Here is a 14,641-nt window from a genome sequence, read left to right as displayed (position 1 = left end):
CCCTGCTTTTATATCTCCGGAGGCACCACTTGTGACCCAACCCCTCTCGCCCTCAACACACGAGGGAAAAGAAAAAACGAGAGAAGCAGCAGCAACATTTACCTGAGGCTTGAGTTGAGGAGTTTTCGTGCCTTCGTGGAATCGTTCTTTGTTTCATGGCGGAGATCTACTGCGAGGTGGCGGCGGGGTCCGACCGGAAGGGTGAGTGTGGCGACACTGGGGGCCGCGCGGCGCGGCGGCGGAGGATGGAGATCCGGCGGCTCAGGGTGGTCGCCGAGGAGGCGTCCACGAAGAGGCGGAGGCTGGCGGGTGACGAGGTGGACGGTGTGAGGGGGCCAGCGCCGAGGTACGGCGTGACGTCGGTGTGCGGGCGACGGAGGGACATGGAGGACGCGGTATCCGCTCGCCCGGGGTTCCTCCACGGGCACCACTTCTTCGGGGTGTTCGACGGCCACGGCTGCTCGCATGTAAGTGCCTACGCGTGCTTGAGTCAGTTCTTGGCGCATGTGATTGCCGCCGCACTTGTTTGCATCTGCCTTTTGACTCGAGAGTATTTATCGATAGTTTGCATGTGCATGCAGGTGGCGACGTCGTGCGGGGAGCGGATGCACGAGATTGTGGCCGAGGAGGCGACCGCCGGCGCCGGCGCTTCTGGTTCTGACGAGGCGGCGCGGTGGAGAAGCGTCATGGAGAAGAGCTACGCGCGGATGGACGCCGAGGCCGTCGGCTCGAGAGAAAGCGCCGGCCCGGCGCCCACCTGCCGGTGCGAGATGCAGCTGCCCAAGTGTGACCACGTGGGCTCTACGGCCGTCGTCGCCGTCGTGGGGCCTCGCTGCCTCGTCGTCGCAAACTGCGGCGACTCCCGCGCGGTCCTCTATAGCGGAGGCGCCGCCATCCCGCTCTCAGCTGACCACAAGGTATGCATTTATATCCACGGCAAAAAAAAAAAAAAACTTATTTTCATCAACGAGAACGATGATCTGACAAAACCGTATGATTGTTTCAGCCGGACCGTCCCGACGAGCTCGAACGGATCCAAGCGGCGGGCGGCCGCGTCATCTTCTGGGACGGCGCCCGCGTCTTCGGCATGCTCGCCATGTCCCGAGCCATTGGTGACAGCTACCTGAAGCCGTTTGTGATAGCCAACCCGGAGGTGAGGGTGGTGGAGAGGAGGGACGGCGAGGACGAGTTCCTCATCCTGGCCAGTGACGGCCTGTGGGACGTGGTGAGCAACGAGGTGGCGTGCAACGTCGTGCGCGCCTGCCTCCGGATCAGAGCGCCGCGCGGCGGGGAACGGTCGAGCCCGACCTCCAGCCTGAGCCCCAGGCAGAGCAGCGGCAGCAGCAGCAGCGACGAGGAGGTGGGGCCCAGCGACGACGCTGGCTCCGAGAGCAACGGCGAGGACAAGGCGTGCGCCGAGGCGACCTTCCTGCTGACCAAGCTGGCGCTGGCGCGGCAGACTGCGGACAACGTCAGCGTCGTCGTCGTCAATCTCAAGCGGCGCCCGAGATCGTGACCACTGGATCCGCCATACTAGCTCCTGCTGATTTCTAGCAGAATCGAACAAAATGCAGCATCGTCATTTTTTTGGGGCGTTTGTGATCTGGTCGGATAGATCAGGCCGCGCCGCCCCCCCCCCCCCCCCCCCAAGAAAATCGAGAAGCTCATGTATTTCCGATGTTTGAAGAAACTTTCTCAAGCGTCTGCCAAAATTGTAATATAATCCAGTGCCTCACTCATGGAATTGATCAAATCCTTCCACCCTCCTCTGACTTGATTATATCGTGATGTGCTGCGTCGTTTACGTGTTCTATATGATTTAATTTGGCCAATGTTGTGATTGTGCGAACATAACATTTTGACGCGTTTGTCCATCCGAGTTGTGCAACCTAAAATAATACGCTGGGGATATCATGCCGTTTCTAAAAGGCTCAGGTGTGTTTGGTTCTACAGATAATGTAGAGCTGAAATTAATAGGTTAGAACCAGATGACGTTTCGTAGAGCTGAAATTAATAGGTTGAGTGGAGAGGTTTCGTAGAGCTTCGTCGGATAAACAGTTTGAGCGGAGTGCCTCTTATAAATAGGTGAGCGGAGTCCATACGAGTTGAATTGAGTTATATTTATCTGTAAAGATTGAATTAAGTTTTTATTTAGTTGGTTGAATTGATAGCAGTTCGATATTGACAAGTAGGCTATATGAGCCAGATCAAGTTGCAGAGTCAAGCTCCCGAGTTATAATAAAACTATATATTTGTACCTATTAAGCGAAGCTATGGCATTAAATACAGATAAATAAATATACTTTTTTTTAATTCTACATATCAATCTATATATCTGTTGGGTTAGGATGGGAGAGATCCAGACAACCAAAGTTTTTTTTTATTTTCTGATAGTGTTGAAGTATAATTAAATTGCTCATTTTTTCGTCATCTTACGTTTTTTTTTTGAGTTGGTTGATGCATACGTGAGTTGGTTGATGTATACAATTCACTCTGGTATCCAGACTAAAGATCTCGAATTCGAATTCTCATGGACATAATCAAATAAAAAATTGCATATAACTTAGCCCTAAGGGGCCTCGTTGATCGTTGAATGTAGCTCAGTATAAAATTCGGACACGAGGTCTCGTCGAGACCTAGCGAGCACAATTTAAAAAATTTAGGACATGTTTGATTCTCTACCATATTTATTAAACTTTATCATATTTTGTTAGGTAGTTGTTTATTTCACTGCCGTAGCTACGACGTCTTATAGTTTGTTAAACATTGAGCCCATATGTCAGATTTATTTTTTACCAAATTTTATCTAAGGTGTAGCCATTAATTTGTTGATATATCTTATATAATATTTAGCAAGAAGATGTGGCATTCTTTAAGAGTGAAACAAACGTGCCCTTACAACCTTGACCCCAAGGAGCCTATGTTGAAGTATGAATTGCCCACCACACCAGAACATAGGCTGAACATACAGTATGCAATCCTTCACACGCTAGATTCTATTGCGTCGTTTTATCATATTGTTCTTCTCTTGCCGCCTGTTGGTTGCTGAAAAGTTCGGCCTTTGCTGGTGGGTGAGCCGTGTGGCGGTAGTGAGTCAACAAATTCGCTGCCTGGTCATGATGCTGGGCACGAGGCACGCAGCCATGGTACGAGTACGACTCAACGACGAGAGAGGAAAGAAATTAAGAAAAGGAGCGAAAAGAACAGTGCAGAAAAGATGGGTGAAATCACGTTTTCAGGTTCAGCGGTGTGTGACTGACACCTGTTGCGTGGCGCTAGCTTCGGCCGATGGGTTTGATCACATCGGAGATTCTCCGGTCGGGATGCGTTGCTTGTTTGATCGGGACGGCGATTATCTCCTCGCGCCACGCTAGGGAGGGACGAATCTGGATTCTGACTTTACAGTGAGTTAAAATTAGTGATTTTGTCTTGCTGTGAGCCGTCAAATTGAAAATAAATAGAACAGATCAAGTACCATGTCCTAAAGTTCATATTCTCATAGAATATTAGCTTTTTATCCTAAGTCGGAGGATTTTGATCCGCTCGTGACTTATCCCGTCCGAAGTCGGAAGATTTTGATCTCGAGGGGTGGTTTTTTGGTCCCGGCTTTTCCGGGACGCTGATGCTTTTCGCCCGTGGATCGGTAGTGGAAGGTAGCCGTCACGCACACCTGGCCGGAGGTTCATCGGTTTAGCGGGTTAATGAGCCTATTTTTAGTTGACGGCTTTCCTAATGAGTCATATCCTGTGGTACTGTGCTAACGCTACTTTGCAGCATCGCAGTAGAAACTCCACACGTCACTGAGAACGTAAGGCAGTTACCCCAGCCTTCGAAACAGCATACAGGAATCAAGGACGCGTTTTTCTGCAGTATCTTTTCCGTAGTGTTCAGCGCCTCTTGGCTTCGCTGTTTGGAATTTTAGAATCCGTGCCCCGTGAAACACGAGGTCTTTCGTGCCGCACTCGGACCTTACTCTGCAACTGCATGCTAGGAACCCCGGCCTGCCTTTCCCGACCCTCTTAGCACAAGCAAGCGTCTGCAACGACAGCGCGCTCACTCGGGCGCCAACACAGGGAGCTTTCGTACCGGCACTCCTAAAGCCGTTCCACCATATCAGGCCCCAGCTCCACGTTGCCATTGCTCACCGTTTGAGCTGTTTGTTCGACAGCGACGCACCACTCCACAAGAGAAGGATGAGCTGACGATGATGCGATGTCGTGCTGGTATCGCTGAATACATGGTTGACACGCCCGGTGCATGTCGCTGGAGCAGCCACATGCCCACAACTGTGGGCTACCCGTCAGGGGCGGACCCGGGGGGGGGGGGGGCGGGGGAGGCGACCGGGAAAACCATTTTTCATTTTTTCTCTCCAAAACCGAATCGACAACAGAAAGTCAGAAATGAGTACGAAGTTGAGACTGTTGGGATATCAAAACACCCGGTATTAGTCAGAAATTGATAATTCAAACTAAGAATATCAATCCATATAACAATGGCTTTAAATATCAATATGACACATAATTAATTCATATCAACAAAATATAATTCGTACCATACATAGATAGATCATGTAATGACATAAGTCTTGACTGAAAAACAACCACCGTATCATAACTCGAGTAATCGACATAACATACAATCACACGAAAAGTATGATTAGGACGACGTAAGTGTAGGAGGTTGAACGACATCAGTAGGCTAGCAGCCGATTGAGATTGGGCTATAGAGGTCTAGGTGAAGTTTGGGCTAGCTGGCTGAGCTTGGTCCGTCAGCTATATTATGATTTGTGAAATTTAGGTTTAATTAGAAAAACGGAAAATTTCTGATTAAAAAGGGATATCAACAATACAATCTGGACAACAACAAAACCGTTCGCCCCCTGTCCGTGTAAATCCTAAAAATCTGAAAATGATTGGAAAAAAAAAACAGATTGAAACTGGCCGCCCTATGCATCTATTTGGAGAGAAAAAAAAATCATATTTGTTCTCCTCAATAAAATGAATTAATAATCCAATATCTAGAACTAATTAGTAGATTGATATTGTGTTTTACATTATATATGCATGTAAATTTTGATTATTTGCTAGTTGATCTATGCTCTCAGTTTCCGACTCATGCCATTGAACTATTTATTGTTAACAACCCTTTTATTGTGGAATTATACCTGCTATTAACATTGGTAGAATCAGCATAAACCTTATACTTTCTAGCCAAGCAATATATAAAAAGCTAAAAAAAACTTAAGAGCTCACTAACATATAAACTCATTTTATCTATTATATATATTTTAAGTATTATATGTTTTTTTTAACACAAATTTACTACATATGTTTATTGTAAATGCACGAAACAAAGTATTTTATCTTGCCAAACTTCACTACCAAGTTTAAGCGTTTGTCCTTAATGGTCACTATTCATGTTATATTTTCTTCAGTCTGAAATAAGTGTCGTTTTGGATATCGATATAATCATCAAAATATAACTTTGACTACTACTTTTTGTTGCAACATATTAATAAATATAGTAAAAATATACTATTATGAAAGTATTTTTTGAGATAAATCTACCCGTACTATTTTAAAGTATCCAAACACAATATATAAAAAGTAAATTATAGCCAAATTTTAAAATAACTAACTGCACGTAACATAAAATAACACTTATTTTGGACGGAATGGAGTATTATTATACTCTTTATTGATTTAGACTTAGTTATTTTCAGTTAAAGAGATTTTTTTTTGCAACTTCTATGATAAGTATATATCGAACTAACAAAAATAATATCATCATTCATTATATAAAATGTCATATTTAGTATTACAGGTGAATTTATGTATGAATAAAAAAAGTGTTTTAAGCTAATCATAAAAAATAAATTCATATCAACACCTATATTTTATTCTTCTAAACCTAATTTAAACTTATCTCTCCTCAGTCCCTGTCATCTAATCCTGACTCCGCTCTGACTATCCCATGTGCTGCAGCAGGAGAATAGGAACAAGGCATCGATCGATCGAGGGGAGGAGGGGCTTTGGACACACGGAGGAACCTTGTTCTCTGTCTGGAACGGAAGAACTTCGCGATGAAAAATGGCGATCAACCGTTTGCTAGAATCTACATACTGTGTGAGCAGGAAGCTGCGCAAGAGTCATTCACGTAATCGCGTTGGGATCGCAGAATAATTGGGTGGGCCTCCGATGGCAACTGGAGTATCTCGTCACTGCTGTTGAGGCTTGAGAACGAAGGGGACAGCCACGTTGGATCGATCATCGTCCTATGGAGTGTCGATCTAGTCATTAGCTGGGCCTTTGGAGGCGCCCAGAGTCCTATAAGATGGGCCTCGTGGAGGCGGATAGGCCTAGCCTAACGACTTTCGGAAGTTGGGCCGGTAATGGATAGGCCTAATCTGACGCCATGACTGCCGTAAGTTGTTGAGCCGTTAGTCAGTGGTCAGGTTTATTTTGACGTCCCGTTGAGATGAATTTGGCCCAGCAAGTAGAGTCACTTTTGCATTGAGTTGTTGTATTTTAGGTTAGGGCAACAAAAGTAAGTGATCTTCGTCATCCGACTTGTGATGCTTGACCACTTTTGTGGCACAATGGCGCTGCGTTATGGCAACATGGCGGGCACGTACCAACCGTCGAATGATGCGGCTGTCATCTTCTTTGTCCAGGAAAGGGCAGGTCATTCTGGAACAGCTGGATTTCCTTGACCTGACCACTCAAGGATCACAGTCGTCGAATGGATTAAGTGATAATATCTAGTACGTTGCTTGCACTTTAGGCCTTATTAAACCGATGCCGGTGAACCTCGAAAACCAAATGGAGTACGGACTGGGTGGCCACTTCTAATTACTACAGCCACGTACCTCGCTTGTCGAAAAACTAAATTAAAATATGTCTGTTTTTATACGGGACAAGTAATTAATATTAGTATTTATTTAATTTGATGATTTTTGGTTTTATATGAGCTTTAATGGGTTGGTTCTGGTGAATCTGGAACTTCCGTTCTAAACCTAGAACTTCCGATCGAATATCAAGTATTCAGAGTTTTTATCTTGTTGAAGCTTTCGGTGTTCAGTTTTGATAGTCAATTTGGAACTTTCGGTCAAAAATCGGAACTTTCGGTGTCATGGAAAAACTGAAATTGAGAGCCCTCGTCCGAATTGAATTCGGAACTTTCATATACCGGAACTTCCGGCTTTGACCCAGAAGTTCCAGTACTCAAGTTAAAGCTCAGATGTTCGTGTTCACGATTTTTTTAGATATGATTTCAATTGAGAATTTTGATTTTGGATTAACTGGAGATGGAGTTGAAGAAATATGATTGCTTATCTCTTGATGTGTAGGTAATAGATGCAACTTAGCGGTCGACGGTGGGATGATCAGGTCTAAGCGTGGTGCTTAGTGTCGGACGATCAAATAGGCTGAGCAGAGTTTAGAGTGATTCTAGTTATACATGTGGAAGTCAAGCAATGTAAGATAGATGGAGACAGCATGTTAACAAAGTCAAGCGAAAGAGATGTTGATACAAGTGACAATATGGCCCGAGGGATTAAGGAGCGGGGGAGACGTGCTGTTGGTCAAGATCACAAAATATAGGACACGCAAGTGCTCAGGAGCGGGGGAGACGTGCTGTTGGTCAAGATCACAAAATATAGGACACGCGTCGATATTAGAGCACTTGCTTATGGTGTGAGCAAGTAGCGGTGAGTCACGCTTTGAGGAGCGTGCGAGACAGTTTTGCGGTTTGGTCTCAAAACTGTGAAAGGATGAAGTGTACGTGGCATATCGTGAAGCTTGTGTCAAGGCAAAAGGTAAGTCGTGAAGGCGTCACGATCGTCTGATGGATGGAGGAGAAAATAAATCTAAATATTCTCGGTGATAGGTAGGAATGTACTACAAAACAGGGGTATTTTGGGAAAAAAAAACTTGGTACTTAAGTAAGCTCTCAAGGCTTATAAATAGAGGAATATGATTATTGAGAAGCTTGGTTGAGCCAGCCGCTTGAGTTTATATGTTAGGGTTTTAGAGAAGATAAGAGAGGAAAGCTTATCCTTTGTAATAGGTAAGAGTTTTTTGTGAGAAAAAATATTTATAATTCGTTTACAATAGGACTGACTTCTGCAAGCAATGAAATTTATGTTTTCTTTTCTGATTGCGTTCACCTCATTTTAGTTTTCTTCTCTTGGCTCCCTTGCTTTTTGTAAATTTTTGGTGTTTCGTTGTGATTTTTGTTTTTGGTTGAAAGCTGAAAAATTTCTACCTGTGAAGTCTTTTTTTCTATTGTTAGAGCCATAAAATTCATATATGAATGTATATAAATGAGTCTTTTTTAATTCCACTGCCTCTAGATCATCAACTTGGAGAATTTCTTTATTCGATGTTCTTAATTCCCTTTTGTGTTCTTGGCTAAATCCACAAAATCAAAGGTGAAATCTTGATCTTCTTAAAAAAAAAATCTTTTGGGCAAAGATTCACTATGAATGTGCTAAGCTATGGCCAAAATTTCGTTGAATTTAGACCATGTTTGATTGGATTTTGAGTTTGAATTTTGGGTTCTCGTGCTATAGTTTTTCCTTAGAACTGCTCAACCCGAAACTTCCGAATTATTTCAAATTTCTATATCGAGGCTCTTCTTCCTACCTCAACTCAAAACTTCTAATAGGCCGGAACTTCCAGATCTAACTTGGAACTTCTGTGTTCTTCAGCTTCCACTGTATTTTTGCATTTTGTGTTGCATTTTGTTATAATCTAATTTTAAGGTATGTTAGGTGATAAAATAAGAAGAAAAAACCATTCATTTCAAAAGAAATTATTAAGACACATGTTTATCACTTTAATCGCCGTTCTAATCCTACACTTCGTGCCTGCCCACGCGGCCACGCCCCACGGGATATGTGCGCCAGTGTGCTGCCACACCAGTACACCACACGGACCGACGGATGGGGCCACCTGCTACTACTAGTGGAAATGGTTTCCTCCATTCGTGTACATGGCAGATGGGCAATGCTGTTGTAGAGTTTGTGACTCCCGGCGTGCCACCGTTGACCCGCCGCGGCAGTCGCTGCCCGGCGGGGTGCAGTCGCCACGTTTGGCGATGACCGGCCGTGGCACGTTGCCAACGGCGCGTAGTCCCGTCCCATCGCGCGCCACCGCACGGTCCTGAACGGATGGCAGAGCACGTTCTTAATCTAGAGAACATACAAAACTCGATGCTTCCCAGCTTATCGACTTTTCAACAGTTGGGTGGTGAGAAACATTGCCATCAGCAGTCTCGCACCAATAAATGAAGAAGCTTCTGCTACCGACAAATCGTTGGGCCCTAAGAAGCTGTAAAATGCTCTACCGTTAAGGCCTTGTAATAATGCAGCAAGTTCTAGGGTTACTTTCCCTTTGCATCAGGGTAATTCTCTTTGCATCCTGAATCCGCAACGCGTGTAGGGCCTGTTATCCATGTGATCCACTAAATGCTGCAGGGTTAAGGGGACGCAAGCCTCGGATCTGTCGGTAAGGTATTGATTATATCCAAGCACTACTTCTGCATCGCTTCACACCAGGTCCTTACCAATTTACCATCTTATCCAGAGAGCCTGACCGGGTAACTGCATAAGGTCGTTGTTTAACAGTTTGCAGTACTGGCAGTAGCAGCATGGATGGAGGCCACCACAAACGTTGGCCTTTTAAAAAAATAGCTTCCACATCGACTCAGGTGCATCCACGTAGGCCACACATTCCTGGTCTCACCACTCTACCTGATTAGAACATTGTGGCTGACTTCGACGTGTGGAGCTAAATTCACACGTCAATGACAATGTCACGGTGACTTCGACGTTAGGGGATCTTGTCACTTTCCCCGTCATCCTCCTCTGGACAACTTCTCTTGCTCGGTCCTCTCCCCTTGGCTGTTCCGATCAAACTACGTTGCACTCTAGCCAAATCCAATCGATTTCAACCAGATCCGATCGAATTTGAAGCCTCCACTCTCCTTGAGTGTCTATCCTAGTCGGACTCAAAGCGAAACATCTCAGTTCCGCTCCTATGAGCCAAGCACCGTTGCTCTCAACGCTAGGCAGAAGCCACTGTCGCCGCATCAAATCGGTCGCCATGGTCACCACACATCCTGCCACCACCTCAAATCCTGTCGCTACCTCCCGTCAGCCACAATGTTCTAATCAGATCGAGTCTCAATCTCCAGTCACGCCGTTTAGATATCTCGGTATCCCTGTGCATAATTGGAAGATAAGCAATAATGATCGGCGACTGGCGATAACCGGAAGATAAGCAATAATGCAGGTAAGCAATGGAGGAGAGATTCCAGAAATTGAGTAGCTGGAATTGTAAATATTCGTTTGTTGGAGTTCGATTAGTTCTTATTAATTTAGTTAAGTAGTATTGTGATGTATATGTTGTTTTTTATGAGGTTTTTGTAAGGTATTTAAGAAATTAGACTATTATAGATTCAGATTCTTTTGACAAAATGATGAGCGTAAGAAAAAGTATCGCCGAACAAAATGAGGAATCTTATCCAGACCTAATGGCCAGGGCGGTTTATGCATCTAAAATCTTAATGTTTAGAATAAGTGTTTGCTTAGCAAACAACCTTTCAAACTTATAAAAAATTAGGGTGTGACAACAATTACTTAAAAATAAATATTTAAAGAATAAAACAATATGTGAGATGAGATGGAAACCCAGAGACTCCTACTTTTGGTCAGGCCGAAGGAAGGTCAAAGATCAATTCTTAAGCTTAGAGATTTTTTTATCTAAATAAAGGTATCCAATTTAGATTTTAGTAAGATAGATGGCTTGGATGATCCATCTTACAAGAATTATACCCACACCTCTACCAGATACTAGAAAAAAAAAATGTAACGGTTGCAAACCTGTTAAAGTCAGGACCCCTTAATATATTATTTTGTAGGGCTCTCATGGGGTGAAAACTAAATGACTAGAATGATTTAGTGGCAAAGGTGGTATTTGTGCAACTTAATGACCAGAATGATGGTTTCAAATGGTCTTTGCATGTTACTGTTACATTTACTGTATAATCTATGTACAATAATATAATAAATCGTGGTTTCAATAGTACATACCGTATCTTGTGGAAGTTAAAGATTCTCTTAAAAGTCAAGACTTCTTGTGGTATTTGATTATAGGGTCACTCTAACAAAAAATAATATACTAAAATGAACTAACATGGTAGTGTCCAATGTTATTTTTTTTTAATAACAATGAACCATCCAATATTTGTTTTTTTATTACCAGTTTGCTAGTTCATTTGGAGATCCGTGCAAATTGCTTTTGGTATTACACCCCTAAAAATTGTTTCACATGTATTTGGTGATTGACTTTGCAATATTAACCCAAAGTTGAAATCCTAAGTTTCGGTTAGGACAAATTCATCATGTTGGGTCACATGACTAATCAAGAATGAAATTCTTTTTGACAAATCAAAACCGAATTCTTATATGCAGGCGATCTTCAGGGAAACTCATTAGATTCAATATTTATCTCTACTATAAAAAGAGAAGGCAAGATATCAAATGAAGTTCGCGTATTGTATTCTGGACGGGGATAGATATTTACTAAGAGACTTTGTGCTTGAAGTTTGCTTTCCATCCTGTTTATGAACGGTATTATATTATCATTTGTTATTTATTGGCCTTTTATTTGCATCCCACGATTGAAACTATAAAATAATAAATAATTGTGTGCATATAATGTATAAAGACTGGAATAATAAAATATTCTCTTATCTAACAAATAAAACATGCCGTACAAACATCTTGACCATCCATCATCCTAGATCAAATGATCCACGTTGCTCTAATAATGTTGCACATCCATCACGCTCCATTTAGAAACACTCAATTATCAATTAGCCATTACGACCCGAATCAATTTGTCATTAATGCCATGAATCAATTACCACGTCTTTTTTTCCCCAATTATTGATTGATCGTCAATCTCGTCGACCTCCCCTGCTCTATGTAGGAGTCCATCGCGCCGACCTCCCCTCCTCGGCGAAAGATTTCACCGTGATGTTCTCTCCCTTCTCGGCTACGTCCTTGCCTGCGCGGGAAAAACCACGCCACAAAGGACTGCAGCGTGCTGCCGGCGTCCCATGCTCGGCGAAGGTCTCCACCTCGACGGCCTCCTCTGCTCGGCGACCACAGCCACCCGCGCTGCCGGCGTCCCTGCTCGGTGAAGGCCTCCACCATGCCACCGGTAAATACAATATGCTAGATAGATTTCCCTCGTGCAAAGTGTCACCAGTAAACAATGTCTTGCGCCAAGGCATGAAACCAGCGGCCTTTAGCTTATAATCTCTTCTTGATATCTTGAATATTCTGTTACCACACCTGAACAATGTCTTGCCAAGGTCACGTGAAAATTCTCTTTGTTTTCTCGCTACTGACAGCTACAGGTTCAGAATCGTCATTTTTCTTCAAATGAGTAGTAGTGCGAAAATAATTAAATTGCAATTCATTGTCTATCTTTTCAGGGTTGCCCGTTTGAATATTTGGAGCTAAACTAATATGATCTCACCAATGATTCAGTGCATATTAGTATAGATTTGTACTGGGTGGTTCGTACAAAACCTGGGGCTGCCTGTACTGATTTGTATGGTTTTGCCAATTAGTTATTCATCCTGTGTAGTTTAGATTCTTTGTTTTTCAATTATCTGCATTTATCTGGTTGATAATCCTTCTATGCTTTGGTTTTCAATTATCTGGTTGATGCATCATGCATGTTGGTAATACTCTTCCTAATTTTCAATATCGGCACAGTCAAATAAATATACTTCAACCCTACACAAGGAGGTGTGAACTGCCAATCCTGATCCTAGTGTGCAATAAAACGACCAACATTGCAGATTAGTTGACATATAGCTTATGTTGTGTTTTTGGGATTGCAATTCTGTAATGTTGCTTTCTGTTTCCCATTCTTAATGTAAAAGTGCAAAGGTATCACTTTATTCTGAAATTTGTGCTTATCGCCGGATTTCTCATAGCTGATGCGTCAATCAGATGCTTCTTCATTCCGATCTGAGAAGCGTGCCCCGTTTAAAGATCTGAAAAACACATCGGGAGGTAAGATCATCTCCAATCATATTTTTTTCATATTGTTTACTTCTCGATTTTCTTTCTTCATTCTTTTTTTATTTTATCTTATCTTCAACAGTTTTTTTAACGGATTTATGAAAAAAAAAAAAGAATAATCTTGAGAATCTATTTGTGATAAGAAACCGTAAAGAGAAATTGTTATACTGAAAAGAATGAAAATCACTTGGTAAAAGAATTCTAATCCTGACGGAAATGATGGATGATATAGCTTTAGCTCCTGCTAATATATTTCAAGCCGCGACGCCCATGTCCCTGCACTCTACGCGGCGCGCCGTCCTTACCATATTCACCCATCACACACCGCTCATCACCTCCGCAGCAAATGCACTGAAGCAGGCCACCTGGCCCTCTCTTTGGTACAAAAGCTGAACAAGAAATACGCAGGGGTGAGGTGTGATATGCAAACTTATATTTCTTGATAAAATTATATTTATTACTATGTAGAACACGGTTGCAGACCTTAGTTCCGGAAAATTCTTTGGTTTGTCTCCTTCCTGTATTCCAGCAGATGTAGAACCTACACTCATTGTACTTACAGTTTTGGACTTTGTTTTGGGCCATGGTACAGCATAGGAGTACATATTTTGATTTCTTTTGTCTACCACTCAAAGGGACTCACAGTTTGTGTGATTATGTGGTCAATCATTCTGTTTTGCCACTCAAAGCGCTCCACGTATATGCTACGTACACGCACAGCAGTATTCACAGCACTCCAAGCCTTCGGTTTGACAATTGGGTGGGCTGATTTGCCTCACGTTTCATGGTTGCTTCCAATGTAGTTCAAGTTGTCGAAGGCATCAACGCACAGGCCTAGCGGAGTCAAACGTGAGTAGCAGTAAAAGAAAATAGCCTTTCTTCGTTCTACAATCGGACGACACCCGTTCGTTGACCTAGGAATCAGTGTTAAGTATAGTATATCAAAGATCTGGTCCGGCAGTTAGCAGTACAATGACCAATTCGTGCCTTGGTACTACTTAGTATGAATAACATATCTAAAAGATCTTTTAAACTCGTCAACTAACTGTTAACCTAATGACTTTGAAAAGCTGTTAATATCGGATTATCTGGTGACAACAGTAGTACAAACATCAGATAATCCGGTGTGTACATCATCAGAAACTAGTTGTTAGACTCCTACTCAAAGTCATCCTGAACACCGGATACTCCAGTGAGATCTTTAACTCTATCACTGGACCTTCCAGTGAGTTCACTTGAGTCAGACTGCGCCACTTCTTGTCTGCAAGAAATGCTCTGATGTGTTGACCTTCAAAGCACTGGACCTTCCGGTGTTTTGTTCTTCATTCTTCAATACTTGTTGTCGCCTCTGCAAGAAATACTCTGGTACTACAATCCGGTGCGAACATTTCAAGCACCGGACTATCCGATTAGGTCTTCATCTTTTCCTCTGCACTGGAAAAATACTCTGGTGCACTTCCTTCGATGTGCATAAGCCAAGCAACGGATTATTCGGTCAACTGTTCTCTATTCTTCAACACAACACCCTTCTTTGGA

The 14,641-nt window shown here is 43.0% G+C and overlaps 1 protein-coding gene across 1 annotated transcript; it reads left to right on the top strand.

Moving 5' to 3' along the window:
* The first annotated feature begins 14 nt into the window (after positions 1-14).
* On the top strand, positions 15-1,767 carry LOC133912146 (probable protein phosphatase 2C 30). Its single transcript, XM_062354741.1, has 3 exons — positions 15-467; positions 582-917; positions 1,007-1,767. The coding sequence occupies exons 1-3, from the start codon at positions 156-158 to the stop codon at positions 1,514-1,516; spliced, it is 1,158 nt and encodes a 385-aa protein (XP_062210725.1). The 5' UTR covers positions 15-155; the 3' UTR covers positions 1,517-1,767.
* Positions 1,768-14,641: the final 12,874 nt, after the last annotated feature.

This window comes from Phragmites australis, chromosome 3 (assembly GCF_958298935.1).
Source record: "Phragmites australis chromosome 3, lpPhrAust1.1, whole genome shotgun sequence".
Classification (NCBI taxonomy): domain Eukaryota; kingdom Viridiplantae; phylum Streptophyta; class Magnoliopsida; order Poales; family Poaceae; genus Phragmites; species Phragmites australis.
The sequence above is the reverse complement of the archived record's forward strand: the minus strand, read 5'-3'. Positions and strand labels throughout refer to the sequence as shown.

Excerpts from the sequence above, each read along its gene's own strand:
- LOC133912146 (XM_062354741.1), top strand. The coding sequence starts at position 156 with ATGGCGGAGATCTACTGCGAGGTGGCGGCGGGGTCCGACCGGAAGGGT. Across the intron at positions 468-581 it reads ACGGCCACGGCTGCTCGCAT|GTGGCGACGTCGTGCGGGGA; the intron begins GTAAGTGCCTAC and ends ATGTGCATGCAG. Across the intron at positions 918-1,006 it reads CGCTCTCAGCTGACCACAAG|CCGGACCGTCCCGACGAGCT; the intron begins GTATGCATTTAT and ends TGATTGTTTCAG.